The sequence below is a fragment of the Pyxicephalus adspersus genome, chromosome 4, assembly GCF_032062135.1.
Source record: "Pyxicephalus adspersus chromosome 4, UCB_Pads_2.0, whole genome shotgun sequence".
Lineage (NCBI taxonomy): Eukaryota > Metazoa > Chordata > Amphibia > Anura > Pyxicephalidae > Pyxicephalus > Pyxicephalus adspersus.
Window position 1 is genome coordinate 76,161,088 of NC_092861.1, and position 20,143 is coordinate 76,181,230.

The 20,143-nt window shown below is 36.0% G+C and overlaps 1 protein-coding gene across 3 annotated transcripts in view; it reads right to left on the minus strand.

The window, feature by feature from the left end:
• Window positions 1-20,143, minus strand: part of USP45 (ubiquitin specific peptidase 45) — a 61,788-nt gene that overhangs the window by 33,237 nt on the left and 8,408 nt on the right. For all 3 annotated transcript variants that reach the window (XM_072408687.1, XM_072408685.1, XM_072408688.1), the window contains exons 5-8: window positions 19,379-19,479; window positions 7,613-7,752; window positions 5,343-5,435; window positions 4,366-4,496 (exon numbers count right to left, since the gene is read on the minus strand). In XM_072408687.1, the coding sequence (XP_072264788.1) occupies window positions 4,366-4,496; window positions 5,343-5,435; window positions 7,613-7,752; window positions 19,379-19,479 (465 nt within the window). The remainder of the gene's footprint in view (window positions 1-4,365; window positions 4,497-5,342; window positions 5,436-7,612; window positions 7,753-19,378; window positions 19,480-20,143) is intronic.

Consider the following 20,143-nt stretch of genomic DNA (forward strand, 5'->3'; position numbering starts at 1 on the left):
TGTGCAGCTATGTGCATTCTTAGTTCTCAGACCTGCTGTGAGAATTATTCATCTAGTCACTGAACTGATTGACTTACACCAGGCTGCTAATCTTGGTCAGGGCATTTATGCTTTAAAATCCCTGGTCATGATAAGGTTAAGGAATAAATTATAAAAATCAAAATTATACCAAAGTTTAGTTATTAATCATATTTTTATCATAAATAGTAAATGAAGTGTAAAAATAAAATGAAAATACAAGACATAAAGCAGTTCAAATTGTAAATAAAGTCAAAACATATTTATCTTTGCAAAATCAATGACAGCATGAGAAAAGTACAAATTATTCTGCTGAATTACACTTTCTGCTATAAAATACCATTTGGGATGCCAACGGTGTCACTGCTGCTCTGCCTATATTTGGACCAAGGGGTCATGCAACACATTGCTTCCAGATACAGGACTAGTCCCTCTGGTACAGAAGGAATGTAATGCTCATCAGCTAGTCACAAAATATGGATGCCTCTGAAGAACAAAAAAAACAACAGAATGCAGTTCCTGGCCAGCTTCTATCCAATGTAAGCAAGCGGAAGTAATGAAACCTCCTGCTAACCCTGGTGGGGACTGCAGCCTGCTGCAATGGAGGCATTGTCACAGTGCCATTTCACCACGGTCTGTTCAGCACTGGCTCAGCGGGACCTGGTGTGCAGCTTGAGACTCCAGTAAATCAAAGACATAGTTCTGAAAAGACCAGTCACAACAAACCATTTGCTTTGGTGACTGGGTCACATGGTCATAAATGACAGAATATCAAAAATATATATATACAGTTTTAAGAAAAAGGAACTACCCCTTCATTCAATGCTAAGTTTTTACGTATCAAGGCTCATCTCAGACTCTAAAGGCAGTTAACATGTAAAGATCATGTCAGTACACTTAGAAAAAGAGTGCACAAATATGGGTTGTTTGGGATGGTTGCAAAGAGGAAACCTCTTCTACAAAAAGAGAGCTTATGTTTGTAAAGTTTACTTTATATAAACCACAAGAATAATTTCGACAGAAGAGAACAATGTATGGTTGTTTGGCCTCAATGCACAATGCCCCATTTGGTGAAAGGTAAATGCAGAATATCATAAATCCGTTACACCAAAATTCAAGCAGGATGGTAGAGAGAGGTGATAGTCTGGTCTTAGTTTTTAAGCTCAGGACCTGGTTAGTCACTAGGTCGACCATGAACTCCTCTGTATCCCAAAGTATTTTAGAGTAAAATATTATCTGTATGACAGCTAAATTATGTCTGAAACTGGGTTAAGCAACAGGACAATGATCCCAAGAAAACCAAAAAAACTACATTGGAAAGGCTGGAAAATAAAATAAAAATGAAGGTGTTACCATGGCTCAGTCATTAAGAAAAACCTGCAAACCTTAACGAACTGAAATATTGCTGGAAATATGAGTAGGTCAAAATTACATCACAAGGATGTGATAAAACTCAAATGGAAAAACATATTCTCTTGTTCATAATAAAATAATAAACAGATTGATACATACAGCTTTCTAACATATATAAATTTGTCTTAATATTAGCCCCCATAACTCCCTACACAGCAACACGTTGACTGGATAGAGTAAGCTTTAGCCAACCAAGGCTCAACCACTTTGCACAATGCTGCCAGTCTAACACAATGAACATTCTTAAATATTGGGACAAGCACAGGGACAGGATTATTCATTATTCATCAGCATGTGGATGCTTCTACCCTATCAAAATATATTCTGGAGCCAGTCTTATACCAGTCTGTAATGCATTAGCTTAAGTGGAGTGTAGCATGCAGGGAGATCACTCACCTGGCTGTGCTGTGTATTATAGGAACCTTGATCACAGGACTGTAAGTACCAAATATTCGGAATGTTAAACAGTTTATAGTTAGACTGCGCTGGTTTAAAAAAAAAATAATATTGGAGAAAGAAAAATATAAAATAGAGAAAGGAATATGAGATGGCAGTATGAGGTTGCTAAGAAACCCTGAGGAATATAGATTAATCAATTATAATGTATATTAGACTATCCTAATATAATCCTGAATGCGTGTAATTCAATCATAGGTTCCAAACTTTCAAGGAACTTCCTGTGAACATTACTAAGAAAGCTTTTTTTCATCATAAAAATGTTGAATCTAATAGTCTGTAGTTTCTAGGCCTTTGCAAATGTTTGCATGGCTGCCAGAAGTCAGACCAGGTAAACTTTTGCTTGGTTTTGTTCAGCTCATAAAGTTTTGAGTTGTCTATGTAGTAGATTTTATACTATAGCCCAAAAACCTGTCCATTTTATGTCACTGGAAATGTAATGTGTCTCTTCTAATTATGCACTCCTAGAAACAACAAGATATGAAATGGATTTATTAATGTGAAATGAGTGCAAATACTTGATTTCCCTGCACAACTGCTGATGAGCTTTACATGCACTTTAGTGTAACTACTAAACTCTGTGTAATGTGCGTTTTGATTGCTGCTGTTGAATAAACAACCTTCAGTTAAACCTGGTTAATTTACTTTACACTTTATAAATGTTTTAATGTACAATACAGTAAGGCTGTCTTTATACAGCCAGATGATCTGCTACAACATTTACTAGCGCCGATTGTTACAGCAAGAATAGAAAAGTGTCAAAGTCATTTGAAAGCTTTTACCTTTGTATGATTAACCCCCTCAAATATAATTATTTACTATTTTATTATTGAGACACAAATCCTGGCTACCAAATGTTTCACCAGGTTCTACAGAACAACCCCAAGAAAATAAAGCAACAAGAAAGTAGTCTGGATCAAAACTCTAGTCAGATGAAGCTAACAAGGGTCCAAAAGTCCATCCAAAGCATAAATCCAAAAACAGGAAAGGTGGAACATTGGGAGCATACAGATTTTTATATGTAATTTCCAACAAGAAAATTTTAAATGTCCATACTATGTCTATGTTTCATTTAGTCAAGCAGTTGTTTGGATACCTAAAAAAATAAGAAAAAAGCTATTTTTTTCTAGCAAAACAATAATTTTAGGCAAGCACACCAGAAGAGAGCAATTTATTTGCTTCTGCCATTTTTCTCATGCGCCATCTCTAGAGTTTCACTTGACCTGAACGAAACAAGCACCAATAAAGCGCTATTGCTTGGCAGCAGAAGCTCTTAAGAGAACAAAACGTCCCACTCTATCAGGAAGAACCACATCTGTGAGCCAGCAGAGCACATAATTAGGTTGGTGATTAAGTGATTAGCCATCTTATGCCCAGTTTTGTTGAAATAATAAAGTAGGTCTTACAAGCTAAATGAACTCGGTATACAAACTGCGTAAGAGCTTTTCGATAACTACACACTCTGGTAAGCCACTTGAAATGTCCACTGTTAGAACTAGATATAGAAAAACAAATTATTTACCCCTGCTCAACTGTTTACAAGGGTGTTCCACCCCGTACATAAACCACACTAGTTGTTTCACTAGAAGAAAACCAGGCGATATCCCTGCATGACTACACTGTTACAACAGGTGTGTTGTGAACAAATGCCACGAAAGGGCAAACAGCCATAGCAATCACACATACTTTTAATGAAAGCACAATTCTGTGCCCAGGCAAAATGCTTATTAAAAACAAAAAAACTTCCAATCTAATCATTACCCCTTCCCTCAAGCCAAATGTCTATCTGCATCCAGGTGCTTATTCTGCCTGACAGCAGTTGCCTTGTCTGGTGTTTACCTTCTTCTGGACCAAAAGCTTTCCCTGTGCTTGCCACACTTTCACAGCGAGTACCCTAAGACTTGAAAAGGGCCATATTAGCAACAGATTTTGTGAAGGAGTACAGCATTGTTCAAGTGTAAGGGAAACACTTGTTTCAATGTATAGTTTGAAATGATAGCTGTACGTCGATAAGGTCAGTATTATATACCCTCCTGGCTTTGCTTTCTGCTTTACAAAATTCAATAGCTCTGCTTTACTGCTCCTTTTTACAATGGAACTCCATCAGTCATCTCACTTATTCAAACTAACACTTTAGCTATTCACAATGAAAGGCACTGTATTGAACTAAACACATGCATGCTACAGTACAATGCATTGACAAAAAGCAAAGATTTAAAACCAGCCTTATAGCACTAAACACTAAAATAAGAACTCAAAATATGTGCTAAAAATGTTCTACTCTTTCCTTTTAATATTTGTAACAGAATTATCTAACATTCAAAATGTTCCATTCTTCAAAGAATGGCTTTATGTTACTCCACCCTTTTGAAGAATGAAACATCTTAGTTCAGAACTGAAGAAAAGCACCACATATCCGTTACAAATCATTTACTTGCCTTCTCAAGTCAAAAGTAAAAAAAAGAAGCTGTTGCTTACTTTTGGCAAAGTTGGCTGAAGAGCATTTTAGGAGAAACAGGCTCTTTGCTGGTCTCTTTTATACTATGAAGGAACAAAACCACTGCAGAAGTGAGAGGGCCAGGATTGGGAAGACTGATCACCAATGGATCCTACAAAAAGATGCAAACAACACAATTGTCACACACATCATCATTTCAGATTTCATACAAAGAATGTAAAATTACTTGAAACACTTAAGATAACATGTCTTTTCTCTAGATACAATTATGAATCAATATTGCCTAATGGGCAAGAAATTAACTTTTTTTTTTTAGATGTCTCTATAAGAGTTACTCTGGTTATATTATCTGTTGACTTAAACCAAGCTATAGAACTCAGACGTAACATACAAGTGTTTCCTTCCCTAACAAGACACTCATAAGCAAAAAAGTGAAACCCACTTGCTGTTGAGAAAAGATGCTCAATTGTCTCCAGTTGCAGTTAACACATGATTTACTGCAGTATATTTATCAATAATTCCACAACATATTCGACCAATATTTAATGTACAGCACTGCGTAATATGTTGGCGCTATATAAATTCTGTTTATTAATAATAATAATAATAATAATAATAATAATATTAATAATAATAATAATAACATTCCTACAACATTTGCCCAATTTTTTAATTCCATTTTCCATATTTGTTGCTACTATACATCAAGATTGACCCTAACAAGATTTGTTTAGTAAGTATCAGATAAAACATAGGAGGAATCATGTCCAATCTTACTTAGGCAAATATGGGTTTTTTCATTACTGGCCCAGTTATATAAGTGACATTTACCAATACCAAATCTATGACAGCAGTTCTTAACTATATCTTAAAATTAAAGATTGTAGTTTCTGGTTCTTAAAACTAACAAGTTTACAAGGAAGCAGGTAACACTCTGTTGATCAAGACAGAAGCTTTTATCCATATTTTCTGGTAGCCTGGAAAACAATATGCATACCAAATTCTCTTCCACTGGGCAAATTGTCAGTTTTGTACCTCTCTCTTTCATTTCAGCCAGAGCATCAGTTAACATATGTGTGTGTGTCAGGTTCTGAAAATATACAATTTAAACAAAGAGAACATTATTCAACAGAAGGAACAACGGCAGCATCCCTATTTAATGTACAACGCTGCATAAAATGTTGGCGGTATATAAATACAGTTTATTATGAATGATAATATTATTAGTTGATATCTTTTTCACAACTGAAATACCTGGCATTCACTGTTGATGTTTGCTCATTTTCCCAGAAATGCTTATGGCAGAGCTCTTCGGATCATAAAAAGCAGAGTCAACCAAAAATGGAAATTAAATCTGAGATGCCTACAGGGATCACAGCCTACTTGGACAGGATTTTGCAAAGAATTAAGGTAAAACTTTTGGATTAACTACATATGTTGACTACTTTTTAAAGGGCCAATGTCAGGAAAAATATTTTATTCTGACATCTGATATATACAAGTACACCATTCCTTCCAAACAGTAGAATACAAAGATAGGATATATACAAAGATTTAAAGCAGATAAAAAACGTCAGTTTGTTCCTTCTCTTTAAATAAATGTACATAATGCAATAAATAGAATACCAAGTTGTTAAAAATACTGTACTCTATATATGAAACAAAAAGTGATAGGAGGAAATACATGCTATGTAGACAAAGTGCAATAAAGGTATAAAGGGTGTTATCTACGTAAAATGGACCACGTAAAATGGAGATGTCACTAGGTTTAATGATATAGTTCTCCGGATGATAATATTGAACAAATCTACCTGAATGCAATCATATTCTCTGTTCACAAACCCAGTCAATGGGTAAAGGGTTATTTATCCAAGTATAAAAAAGTGGAAAAGAGCTCTCTCTTACAGAAGAGGGTACCATCTCTTGCCTGTACTAATTGGGCTTTTTAGTGCTTGTTTTGTTCAAACAGTAGCAGCTAACCTTAATGTAGAAACAAAATACAGACTGACCTTTTTAGCTGCACAATACACTATGTGATTAACTCCACAGGAATCCAGTCTAAATGTAAAAAATGCCCACGCAATTCTTTCAAGTATATGGCTGCAATATCAGGCAACAGCTTACTACTGGCCAGAAAATAATTTGTGTATTTCAGGTATGCCGCACTTAATATTTACATAAATGACATACACAATGAGTAATACAATGGCCATGAGTAAACAAATATATATATTTATTATGAATGTATGGCTGCACTGGCTTCTCGAAAGGTAGAAAGCACCTGTAACAGTGTTGATCTCCCCTGATATCACAGCACAGTCTTTAAGCTATATGACAATTTTTAAATTCCCCATTCCGCTGTACAGTGCAAGGCATTGGGCACTGCTGTCATCAACGAAAAACCATTAACATGCATAAAAATATTTAAACAAATCAAACAAATGTTCTTTAAAATCCTAACATTAATGGTATTTTTTGTGTAGCACTGTTGAAGTTAGAGTCTTATTTAAGCCAATTGTTTGGTATTTGATATTCGCCTCAATTTACCAAGCTAACACTATGATAAAATATAATGCTTATATTGCATACAATAAACTTTAAACATTACAGTCACATGACTAAATAAAAGTCCATTTTACTTGTGTTAAAGCTTTATGAAGTGAGCGTCTTCTGTGACCTAGGGCAAAAGTGCTTCACTGCCTTAGGATTAGCATGCTTGTGTATCAGCTAATGGTAGTATGCATCAGGGAGATAAATAATGGGCCTGATTTATGAAAGCTCTCCAAGGCTGGAGAGAATACACTTTCATCAGTGAAGCTAGTTGCTCCAGCAAACCTGGAATGGATTTCTTAAAACCATTTGCTAGTTGCTAGCAAACGTTTTATATCCTGGACAAGATTCATTCCAGATTTGCTGGATCACCCAGTTTCACTAATGAAAGTGTATCCTCTCCAGCCTTGGGAAGCTTTCATAAATTAGGCCCAATTTGTCCACAAATTCAAAGTATTTTTATATTATATTTTATATATTAAGTATTATTTATATTTATATATTAAGTATTTTTTATACTAAAAAACAACAGTAAACATGTAAAGGTGCACTCTACCTGTAAAAGAAGCACTGATTGAGCTCTATTATTAGCACACAGAAAAAGCTGAACATCAAAATTCATGAGGTAGTTACAACTACAAAACAGTTCCTTTTTAATCTATAAAAAAAAAAAAAGAAAACAAAAAACAAAAAAAAAAACAAGAAAAAACATCATACTTGCATGACGGCATTAAAGAAACATGTGTTTCCTAGGTTTGTAATGCCTTTCACAGAGACTGATGTGCTATTCAAGGAGGTCCTCTTCTTAGCCTGTTCACTATTTTGTTCCCGTAGGCAAATAACTTTCAATGAACACCCTGGTAATAAAGGTAAATGGTTTTTAATAATTTAAAAATGATTAATTCCATTAAATATCACAATGACATAAGTTTTGTGGGCCCACAGTGTTGGAGTATACATTTTTAAAACTCACATAGCTGAGCCGTACCATTTACATGATTTGTCAGAGGACATCAGGACATTTCCTGCATTTAGCCTGCTCAAACCTTCAAAACGCACTTAAATCAATAATATAAAAAAAGAGTTAGAAATACAGAATGTTATATAACCTAACATGCTTTCAAATTTAATATTGATAATGTTAGTTTTTAGCCTAATTAATAATAATTCTAACATAAACCTAAAAGCACTTGGTCCAACCACAGAAACAATTTACTTTTCATCTGTCACACATCAATTGGTATATACATTTTTTTATCTATCAAGTGATATTTAATTCCCTGGGTTTAGCAGTAGGATGCTATAACATTACCCCAGGCTCTCTATTTTTGTATGTTACAACTTTTAATTGATGATAAATTGATAATAGGATACAAAACTGTTGCTAATAAGCAAAATTCCTGCAAGAAAACAAAACACTTCCTAAGTACTGTTTCCATCACTGCACTCTATGTTGGTGTATGTTCTGCCCCCCACCAGCACACTTTTCATTCAGATAATTGTTAGTGGCAGCCCTGTTTGGAAACCGGCCAGGGCTAAAAACTGTTTTGCGGAGCTCCCAGTTATTTACTTTCTTTTTAACTTGCCATAGCCTGGACCTTAGCAGCCGAAAAACACAATGGAGGTCACCATCCCATGAAGTACTATGACTTCTGGTGAAGAGACACATTTTGTGTCCTATATATGTCTCTCGGTTTCATTTATTGGCACTCAACCTATACCATGTTCTCGAACTTAAATAGCCATAAGTTAATAGCCATAAGTATCAGAATGAATTTTCAGAAAATTGTTTCTTGATGTGCAACACTTGCTGCTACTTCCTACTGCAGCTTAAGAATGCCTAAAAGTTCGATATTTATTTTCATGGTACAAACTTGACATTGGATAAAACTTACTCCGGGAAGCACAGTGGCTCACAGGTTACTACTCTGGCCTTTTCAGCACTAGGTTCCAATCACGGCCAGGACACTATCTGCATAGACTTTGCAGGTTCTACCTATGTTTGTGTGGGTTTTCTCTGGGTGCTCCAGTTTCCTCCCACATTCCAAAAACAAGCAGTAAGGTTAATTGGCTTTCCCCCAATATTAACCTTTGACTGTAAAAAATGACATATTACTATGGTAGGGACATTAGATCTTGAGCGACATCATTATGTACAACGCTGTGCAATATGTCAGTGCTATATAAATACTGGAAAATAATGAAAACTCCCTAAATTATTTTGATATGCATTTTTTGTGTGTTCAGGAGAAAAGGAATATTATGTATGAACATTTTTCACACTTACACATAGAGAATTATACAGGATGTCTTTGCAGAACCCCTTTTTGGAAATGGGTAGTTACCTGGCTACAATGCTAATCTATTTTTAATATTTATTCTTACCCCATTAAAGCTCACAAAGAAAAAAGTAACAGATCACAATGTATAGCTATACTAAATATGAGATTACAGGGTACACTTTTTTGTATTTGTGTTTCCTGTTTATTACAAGCAAGGATATGGGCTATATTATGGAAAATAATGTAGTTACTTGGACTTGTAAAATCACTTTAACATACACTGGCAGTATATACAAAAATCTCAAATCTAAATTTGGACCATAAATGCCACTTGAAAATGAACCTTTAAACCTAAAATAGATGAGTGGGTGTCTTGGTGATTTAGCCACACAGCTTTTAAAAAATGAAAATGTCTAATACAAATCTCCCAATCGCAGAGAGGACAGGTTGGGTTCCTGAAAATCTATAGAAATAAAAGAAAACATCTTGCTTTCCACCCTAAAATATCTGCATATGCAAAAAAGGGTTAAACAAAAAACTACTGTGCATATAAAAAAGGAAAGCAACCAGTGTAGTATAGCTTGTATTTTTGATATAATAAATTAATGCACATATATACTTAAAAAGAGGACATTTAAAGTTGAAGTCTCATTAACTTATAGCCTTAAGACAACAAGAGAATTAGGATTTTCATTGTACTCTCAAATTCCACTGGCAACTTCCATGCTGTCGAGATCAGTGTACTTAAAATGAGCATTAGTGACATATTCAGACTTTAAAAAAATATTGATTAACACAGCATGTCAATGCAAACGAGTTATGGACTTAATAAACGCCAGGAATGGTGATTCTGCAATGCAGATTTTTGACATATGAGCTCACATTTGCACTAATGAGTTAAAGAGCGAGTCTCATTAAAGAGTTCTGGGGACATTGCAGGGACCAATTTATGTTAATGGAATGTTTATGCCAAAAGGTTCTAGTGCAGTAGAAAGCTGAGGAGAGGAGACTCCTCCACGGGGAGTTCTTGTGCTTCTCCTACATGAACCAGAAAGAATGCATAATTAAAGTTCAGAAAATCTACATTTAATTAAAGAGGAATAAAACCAGACTGACAAGTCGCACATAACATTTTCCAGTACGCTGAACTGATGCTACTATCCAGACATGCACATCTTCCAGGTTAACGCTGCATCTGAAGGATATGTTAAAAGGTGAATTATTATCACGAACACATTGATTTTTCATATTGTCTCTGCTGGTGTGGAATGAATTGTTTTACAGACAATTAAATTATTGCAATTTTACAAGCAAAATAAAAACTAGAAACATTTAAAATATAGTGTGTGAACATGACACAAAACATTAAAACCACAAGTTTATCTGGTGTAAATATAGAGTCTAATATTGAAATTAGGAAACTATTGCTGTTATACAGAGAATTTACAGAGTGCCAGTATTTTGCAACCCTTGTAGAAATCAAGCAGAATAAATATTACATTTATTTTTCTACTTCTACTCCTACTAGTAACCTACCCCAAGTAACTTTTTACACCTAAAGCTAAACTAGTAAAGAATATAAAACCACACCACATAGAGCAGGAGTGTCAAACCCGAGGGCCAAATCTGGCCCCCAAAGGAATTCTAAATATGAATTGCAGCTGCCCACTGCTGCATTGAAATAGCACCGCTACTACTTCCCAGCATCACTGCCTGTTTTATAGACGCAGGCAATTGTAGTAGCGGTGCTATTTCTATATTTTTGGCTTGTTCCAGATTGAATGTGAAGCAAAACCTTTGTTTCCATATGAAAAGGTTTTATATTTAATGAGGAAGGAAAAACGTCCTCAATTTTTTCAATAAACTTCAAATTTGGCCGGCGACTTTGTCTAAGTTTTTAATTTTGCCCCTCTGTGTATTTGCGTTAAACCCCATGACAAAGAGAGTAAATTATTGTATCCCACATACAGCTTGTTCTCATGCACCAAGGTAAAAAATGTGTATCTATACTGAAACCAGCTACTGCATATTGAATTGAGCTACTGCTTATCTTTGTATTTAAAAATTTTAGTGGCTATCAATTTAGCTGCGCCGTTTTAGTTTCATATCAGAAGCAACTGTAATATGTATTTCAGACTGCTTCCTCCAACGTGACATTGTACACTGTCATTTTCCTTAACTCATACATTATTGGGAATTTTGGTTTACATGAATCACATGCTGGAATTAAAAATGCAGGAAGAAATATTCATTTTAGATATGAAAAAGATACCTGATGGATGAAGTTAGGAGGATTTTAAAAAACCTGATGTGACCTTTAAAGAACAAAGTACAAAACTGGCTTCTTGCTTAACATAAGATTTTGTCATTTATTCAGATCTCTGCAAATAGATAGGGGAGAAGTAGAGGTAGTAACAGATTTTATATTCCTAAACTCAACGATATCTGCAGATGGTGGCTGCAGCCAAGAAATTAAATAAAAAATCTGATGATTGTGATCACTTAACTAACAAACATAATGATAGATAAGGATATGGTCTTTCCAGTAGTAACATATGGATACAAAGTTCAACTGTAGTCAAACATAAGTATTTGCTTTACAGTTATAGTGCTGGAGAAAATTCTTATACATTCTTTGGACTGCAAGAAGTAAACCCGTGTTTCTCAACCTTTTCACTTCAGAGAAACCCTTTAAATAAAATTTCGGTCTTGGAGAACCCGTTAAAATTATTAATCAGAGGTCAGTGGGAAGAAGGTCTTTGATGTCAGTGGCCATTGTTAAAACCACCATTAAAGTTATGGTCAAAAGGCCACCTAAAAAGTTTATTGGTGTCATGCCACTGCCAAGTGTTATTAGAGTCAGAACTAGGCAGGCACATCAGACGGGATGTCAATAAGTACATCTCAAAGTAACCTAGGAACCTCTGAAGGAATCCTTCATTTCATGCAGCCCTGGTTGAGAATGGCTTCTGTAAGAAAGTAAATACTTAAAAAAAAAATTGCCATAGATAGAAAGACTAAAATATAAAATATTTGGCCACATATTACACAGACACGACTCACTGAGAGGCCTTGATACTGAAGGAAAAATGAAGCAAAAGGAGAAACTAGAAGCGAAACCTAACATAGATGTACAGTAATTATGAAGTTTGAAAATGAATGTGCCAGGGTTCAAGAAAGGCTAAAGCTGAATACATACGTTGCATTTCTGTAGATGGAAACAATCTTTCTTGATTGTTTCTAGGGACAGTAAAATGAAAGAAAGTGGTAAGAGAAGGCGGTCATTCCTGTGCAGTAGCTTAGCGATCCGCTGGGTCGGCTTAAAAAAAAAAAAAAAAAAAAGACAGGAGGGAACCACTGTACATACGCTAGAATTTTGCCAAAGATGATCAACTCGCCCAGCAAACATCTAGCATCTGTACATAGCTTAACACCCTTAAGGTCATGAAGAGTAGGTAATATGGGGAGGGGGAAAAAAGAGACAAACACACACACCACCTCTACAAAAACAGATGTCATTCCCATTCAAGATGGAATGCCAGGTGTGTTTGTCTTGTTGTAGGACAAATGGGTAAATGTGCAGACTACATTCACCACCCGCTCTTTAAAAGCTCTATCTCAAACATGTTCAGATGGGTGCAACATGAAATTATTGCTCATAAAGTCAAAGAAAGAATCATTCTATCAAAGGCATCCTCAATATTTTGGTTTATAATGTTCTATTATGTACACTGTTTTAAGAAGCAGCTAAGCAAAATGAAAACATACTGTGTACATGACACACAGCTCTAGCCAAATTACTAGATGGGAGAAAAAGAGGGAAAGAAGACACAGACCACTTCACTATTAAACCTGCTTGGACTAGAGAGTGGAACAGGGGTGCCTAACAGGTGGATCGCGATCTACCTGTAGATCGCAAAGGCAACGCGAGTAGATCGTGAAGCCCTGCCTTTCAAAATAAACTCTACCGTGCACAGGAGTTACTAGGTCTAAGTTTTTATTGTTGGTATATCATTTTGACCTGGTCATTTTAAAAGTAGCTTGCAAGCCAAAAAAATGTGGGCACCCCTGGTGTAGAATATGATAAAATACTTGTAATAATGTTCACAGCAATCTATGTACTTGGGATCCCACTTAAAGCCTAGGCCTAACCTTCTCATGCCCAACCTCTTTTAACTAACAAATATGAGAGCTGCCACTTGCTCAGTAAAGTTCTGGCATTACAAACATAAAAGGTAACACGAGGAGGAGGTGGTGCCTAATATTGTCTTGAGCAGAAGTCATTTCCACATACACAGCCTGAGCCTAAAATACAAGGGATCACCAAACAGAGCCAGTACTTCTGTTGTCCAAAAAGTTTCAGGTCACGTTCACCATAAGAAAATTTGACTTCCTGCTTATTTTCATCCTCCAAATCCAAAACAATAAAAAAAAGGGATTTGTGCAAAATAAGAATGACTTCACTCACCTCTGCCACCATTTCTACATATATAGCAGTAAATAATCAAATCCACTACAGATTCCCATCAGATGCACACTTTAAATAAAATATTTTACATTTAGTGTGAAACCCTGCTGCTCCTAAAGATGCCATAGGCTTCAGATAGTTTACCATTTAACAGAACTCTTATTTCCAGTTTCAGTAAGGTATGGTACATCCTAAACAGACCTTCTTTGTACTGTATTTATTTCCCTCTACAAAAATACATTATTACATAATATAAGAGAGAACATACCTCTGCCTGCATAATACAGGCATCTACTAGTTGTGATGCATAATGTGACATATTATAAGAACAGTGGTCCATAATAAATGAATATATGTTTCCCTACTCTATACAGAATACAGATAATACAGAGTGAGTAAAATGTGTGTAAATAATTTTGAGTATCGGTGTAACACAGTTGTGGCCTTATCTCCACTGGCATTTACAAACATCTGGGAGTGTATCTTAAAGGAAACAATGTTCAGGAGCCATCTGGACAAAACTGCAGGCAAAATGAAATGCGAAGCATATGGAAAAGCAGATTTTTCTCTTCCCTGCAGCAGTACAGGATGACAAATGTCAAACTTAGATGTGAGCACGCTTGACTGTGCTATGCTTTGCAGCACCACCTGGCTCTCCTTGCCTGGCCACCAAATATGGACAGCACTGCCACAGCGGACCATGTCTGCAGGGGAAACTCAATAAATGCATTTCACTTCATGGTTAAATGGCAGCTTCACACAAGTACCAACATCCCATTTGTTTTGCCTGATGTGTGAATCCATGAAAAAGAGAAAACTTATTCATTTGCTTACTTACTTATTTGCTTTTTAGTTTTTCTACAAAGGTTACTCTAGTAACTGGGTTCACAACAATATTTCACAAAATATCTTATAAAACCACAAGAGACGGCAAATAGGTTTTAAATTCCAACCATTTAAAACTTAATAATGTTTAAAACCAAGAGAGTGTTAGTACAGTAATGATCAGACTGCACACACTTGGTCTAAACGTTTCTCTCATTTTTCTCAGTATGAAACAATGGCTTGGACATCAATAGGGGTTCCTGAGAAACCATTGCTATCCTCTAATTAGGACAAAATGACATGGGAGATCACCTGTCCATGGTCTAGCTATTAATGGCACCAATGACACATTAGCAGATATTAGGCAAAGCCCAAACAGCTTATTCTCTAGCATCATTCTCATTCTCAGCCCATTCTCTAGCAATTTAGGTTGAAAATCTCAGGGATGCTTTTAACCCAACAAATCCACGAAACTGTTGGATTCCAATGACTTACTGCATAAAGCTTCTGAGTCAGTTCAGAACAAGGAGAACTACTCACAAGCCTATAGACAAAGCTACGTATACATGTTTCATAAGTGTCATTGGAAAAGAGCCGTGTACAAGCAGTTCTTTTCTGTCTATAGGGCATGGGGGGGGGGGGGGGGGGAGCAAGTGGGAAAAATGTTTAAAATCTATAGTAAATTCTCCTTAAATCATATATCTTGTTTATACCATTAGAAAACAAATACAATATAATATTCTATATGGAATAAACATCAGAGCATGGTCCTTTTTTATTTAATTATATTGGTAGTTTATATTTGAAATGTATGCCATAAACATTTAGCAATATCTACTTTTTGAGTCAGTTAGTGTTTTATTTTTCCAAAGACAACTATTAAAAAATGTAAAATATCAAAGAGAAATCCTCATTAACTAAACTATGCATGGCTCTCAGACCAGCATATAAATTTGACGCTGTAGTCTTTCCTTGCTGTACTGCAAATGCAACCTTACCATCAAGGCCAAACATCCCTGTTTAGAAAAGACTTGATTCTTCAGCTGAAGGTCTATATTATACATGACGGTAATAGACCTATTTTTTCTGATTAGGCTTGTCTTCTGTACCGGTCATTCCATTCACCACTACCAATTCTTTAAATTTTTCAGTTAAACAAAAATTGTATTGTTTGTAGTTCTTTGCACAATAGTATAAAATAAAACTATTACATATACAAGCATTTATTGTAGTGGTATTTGAAATTAAAAAGGTGGCAACATCTCCAGCACATAGAATTTTGTTTGGTAAATCTTAAAGTCCCATTGACTGTTTGTATATTATTAAAATTTGTATGATACTAGCCCAATAGTACAACAATTACAACAAAATATTATACACTACAGAATTCTTTTGGAGCCTTATTACTGTTTAGATTGGTAAATACTAAACTAAATAGAATATAGTATTGCAAACCTCCTTCTTGTTAGGACCCTTTCACACCACAAGTCTGCAGCACACTGTGTAGTTTCCACTTTTCTTGCAGTGCAATGCACTAAACATTATCTGCTCTGCAGTGCATTATAAAGGTGTGCTGGGATGCCATTTACATTGAATAGCACCACAGCATACTGAAGCATGCAATTTCCATTACCATAATTTGTAGTAACATATGCTCTCCTGCCACAGCCTGGTGTAAACAGGAACTTAGTGATGATAGATGCTGTTGTCCTTTTTGAATCACTTACCCACAACAAAACTCATAATTGTCAATATGATCTTCAAACGCATGTCAAATCAGTGATTCAAAATACGGAAACCACAGGATCACCTTGACAATCAGGGAGCTGATACATTTAGAAGTCAAAAAGTGTAGTACCCATGCTTTATCAATTTAAGTTTCGGGCAAACAATCTAAGATTAATATTTCCATTGACATTTCTACTGGAACAACCATCCAATACCATATTCACAGCCACAAGAACTCACATTTAAAGCATGGAAGAAACTAGTGTTAATGCAAACTTTGCACACAAAAAATTAGGTTCACATAAGCTTTTCAAATGCCACTGCTTATGGAAATGTTTTCCCAAGCATCCTCCTTTATTTTTGGAAAAGAAAGTGACACGTCAGCTTTAAGTACTGGTGTATTTCATGAAGCAAAGACATAAACAATAGCAAATTAAAAAGAAAAAAAAATCCATTGGTTGTCTGCATGGTTTTCAAGGGTTCTTGTTTTAGAATTAGCATTTTCAATACAGAGTGTTGAGAAAATTCTAATGACACCTGCAGTTCTCTTTGTATACTATTAAGCTCAACTACAACATCTACCAGGGTGGTTCTCCCTAGAAAGCAGTCTTGTTTTGTTCTTCCAGCATGTCGAACATGTTCCTTTTCTCAGTCACAGTATGTGTGGAATGGTGTGTCCGGCAGCCCATATGATCAGCTGTGGGATTCTCACAGCTGCAAGCATTCTTTTGGGAACCCTGCACTCGTCTTTATCCGTGTCATTTAATTTAATTACAGAAGTCTTTCGAGCATTACTAATGTCATTTTCACATTTTATCAGCTGAAGTGAAAAGAATTGTTCAAATGTATACAGCAGCCTACACAATTTTACCAAAGTAAATCAAGGATAAAAAGATGACGGGATACATTCAGGAGCACATCAGCTTATTCTAGATGCCAGGAATTTTAAAGATTATGCATCTACATTGTCAATTGTAAAGGACAGGCTCTTCCAAATATTTATTAGAAGGACTGACTACTGAGCTCACATACATCACATGAAAGACATGGAGTTCTTTGTATAAAGCAGGGAATCTGACATTTACAGAAGCATTCTGTGGTGGAAATCAATTACTGCTATTGAAACACCTGGAAGATTCTCCACCAGGGTAAGTTTCAGTGAATGTCAGACTCACTGCCTATAAATAGACCCCATGATGTGGGTTTCAATCAGACTCACCTACACGGACAAGTAAACTAAACTGGCCAAACATGTTACAATTTTGACTGTACAATCTTTTGAAAAAGTCTGCTGGGTGGGGGAACTTTTATCAAAATGAACACATTGTGGCACAATTACCAATGAAAATGCCCTCGTCTATCCAATTAAGGTTCTAAATTTGCATCTTCATCCCCCCGCCCCACCTACTTTGCCATTTCCTCCGAGTCATAGTTGTAATTTTGGTTATTGGTCAGACACTAATGATGTAACCCCTACACAAGAGCACAGGCAACCAGCTCTATTCTCAGCATCTAAAGCTACGTACACACTTCCAATTATTATCGTTGGAAAACGAACGACGAACGTTCATGCACGATATATACGAACGATCGTATATCACCTACACGGACAAGTAAACTAAACTGGCCAAACATGTTACAATTTTGACTGTACAATCTTTTGAAAAAGTCTGCTGGGTGGGGGAACTTTTACCAAAATGAACACATTGTGGCACAATTACCAATGAAAGTGCCCTCGTCTATCCAATTAAGGTTCTAAATTTGCATCTTCATCCCCCCGCCCCACCTACTTTGCCATTTCCTCCGAGTCATAGTTGTCATTTTGGTTATTGGTCAGACACTAATGATGTAACCCCTACACAAGAGCACAGGCAACCAGCTCTATTCTCAGCATCTAACAGTGGGCAAAGTGTACACTGAACAGCGAGTGCTCCATTACAACAACTACTGGCAGCTGGTACCATAACAATGCAATGCCAGTTTAGTAACATTGTGGCGTATTTTCGGGGTACATATTTTGGAAAATTATAATAAAATTATGAACTCGATTGCTTCTTTACACACTAGATAAGGTGTATTAATAAGGGGGTTTTAAGAAAACAATGTGTATTTTTAGAAGTACACATATAGTTAATATTGTAGATTATATGTAGTTATTTTATCTACTATGTAACAATTATATATTTTGATTACTGTATTACATGTACAGATTCGTAGTTGTTTGCTCTAGTGGTCATCTATGTATAGTTAGGTCCATATATATTTGGACAAAGACAATTTTTTTTCTAATTTTGGTTTTGTACATTACCACAATTAATTTTAAATGAAACAGCTCAGATGCAGTTAAACTGCAGACTTTCAGTTTAAATCAGTGGGTTGAACAAAAAGATTGCATAAAAATGTGAGGAACTAAAGCCTTATTTTAAAACAATCACTACATTTCAGGGGCTGAAAGGTAATTGGACAATTGACTCAAAGGCTATTTCATGGGCTGGTGTGGGCAATTGCTTCGTTATGTCATTATCAATTAAGCAGATAAAAGACCTGGAGTTGATTTGAGGGGGGGCTGCTTGTATGTGGAAGATTTTGCTGTGAACAGACAACATGCGGTCAAAGGAGCTCTGCAAACAGGTTAAACAAGCCATCCTTAAGCTGCAAAATCAGAAAAAACCCATCCGAGAAATTGCTAGAATATTAGAAGTGGCAAAATCTACAGTTTGGTACATCATGAGAAAAAGCACTGGTGAACTCAGCAACGCCAAAAGACCTGGACGTCCACGGAAAACAACAGGTGGATGATTGCAGAATCATTTCCATGGTGAAGAGAAACCCCTTCACAACAGCCAACCAAGTGAAAACCACTCTCCAGGAAGTAGGCATGATCTTCCCCAATCATGGCGTTTTCTCTGCTTCATTCAAAGAAAAATCACCTCTCATTTTTGTTAAATAAACTCTGTAGTGGTGTGCACAGCAAGGCACAAAAAAGGAGAGTGATATCTGCTCTCCTTTATAAATGTACACCTACATTTTCAAAATAATAAATCCAAATGCCTCAAGCTAAATCTAAAACATACATTTTATGATATGAAATATGAGATGGCTGAACAGTTAATTGGCAAGTGTAATTGTTTTCACAAAACAACATAAAATATTGATTTATTTACTTCCATTAGACTGTACCTTTCTCAGAGCGTACTGAATGTTTCTGCAGGAAGTCCAGCATCTGAGCCAGTGCTTTCTTGTTGCAGTGAGTTGAAAGCTCCTCATCACAATCATAGCAGCTAAAAAGATAGAATGCATGTCTTCAGGTAACATGCTTTTAAGGTACTGGGGTATTAAACATTTGCAGAGGAAACATCATTTAAAGGGCTCTTCTATAAAACAAACACTTTGTTATACAACAAGCAAACAATACAGATAATTGGAAGTCCAGGGCCAGATCATCCTAATGTGGACCTATACTGGGAGATTACCTAAATTGCAATTACGGATCCGATTCCATAATATTCAGCTTGACTGATTAGTGTTCTGATCCTCTGCCTTTAATACCCTTTTGAATCACAAACCCAGAATGAAGTCCAAGTTACCAGGTCAGTCCAACCAAACAAGTATTTAAGTTTTTTGGATATTTTAAAATTTATTGATTAGGATATTTGATGAATCTTATTCTTAACCCCGTAATTCTGACTATGACTCGGGGGGGATTTTACCTGCAAAAAGTGGTAATCCTGAGTCACACTCTGAGTCGCTTAAAACGTAAAAAAAACAACTTACCTTTTTCTGTTGTCGTCCCCCAGTGTCCTGCTGGTCCCCGCAGGTCCTGGGGACATGTACTCCTCCTCCGATCTCCAGCTGCGAACTGCACAGACGATCTCCGGGGTTTCCCGTGATGCCGGTGCATGCGTTAGTGCTGGAGGGAGGAGCGGCGGGAAATTAAAATTATTT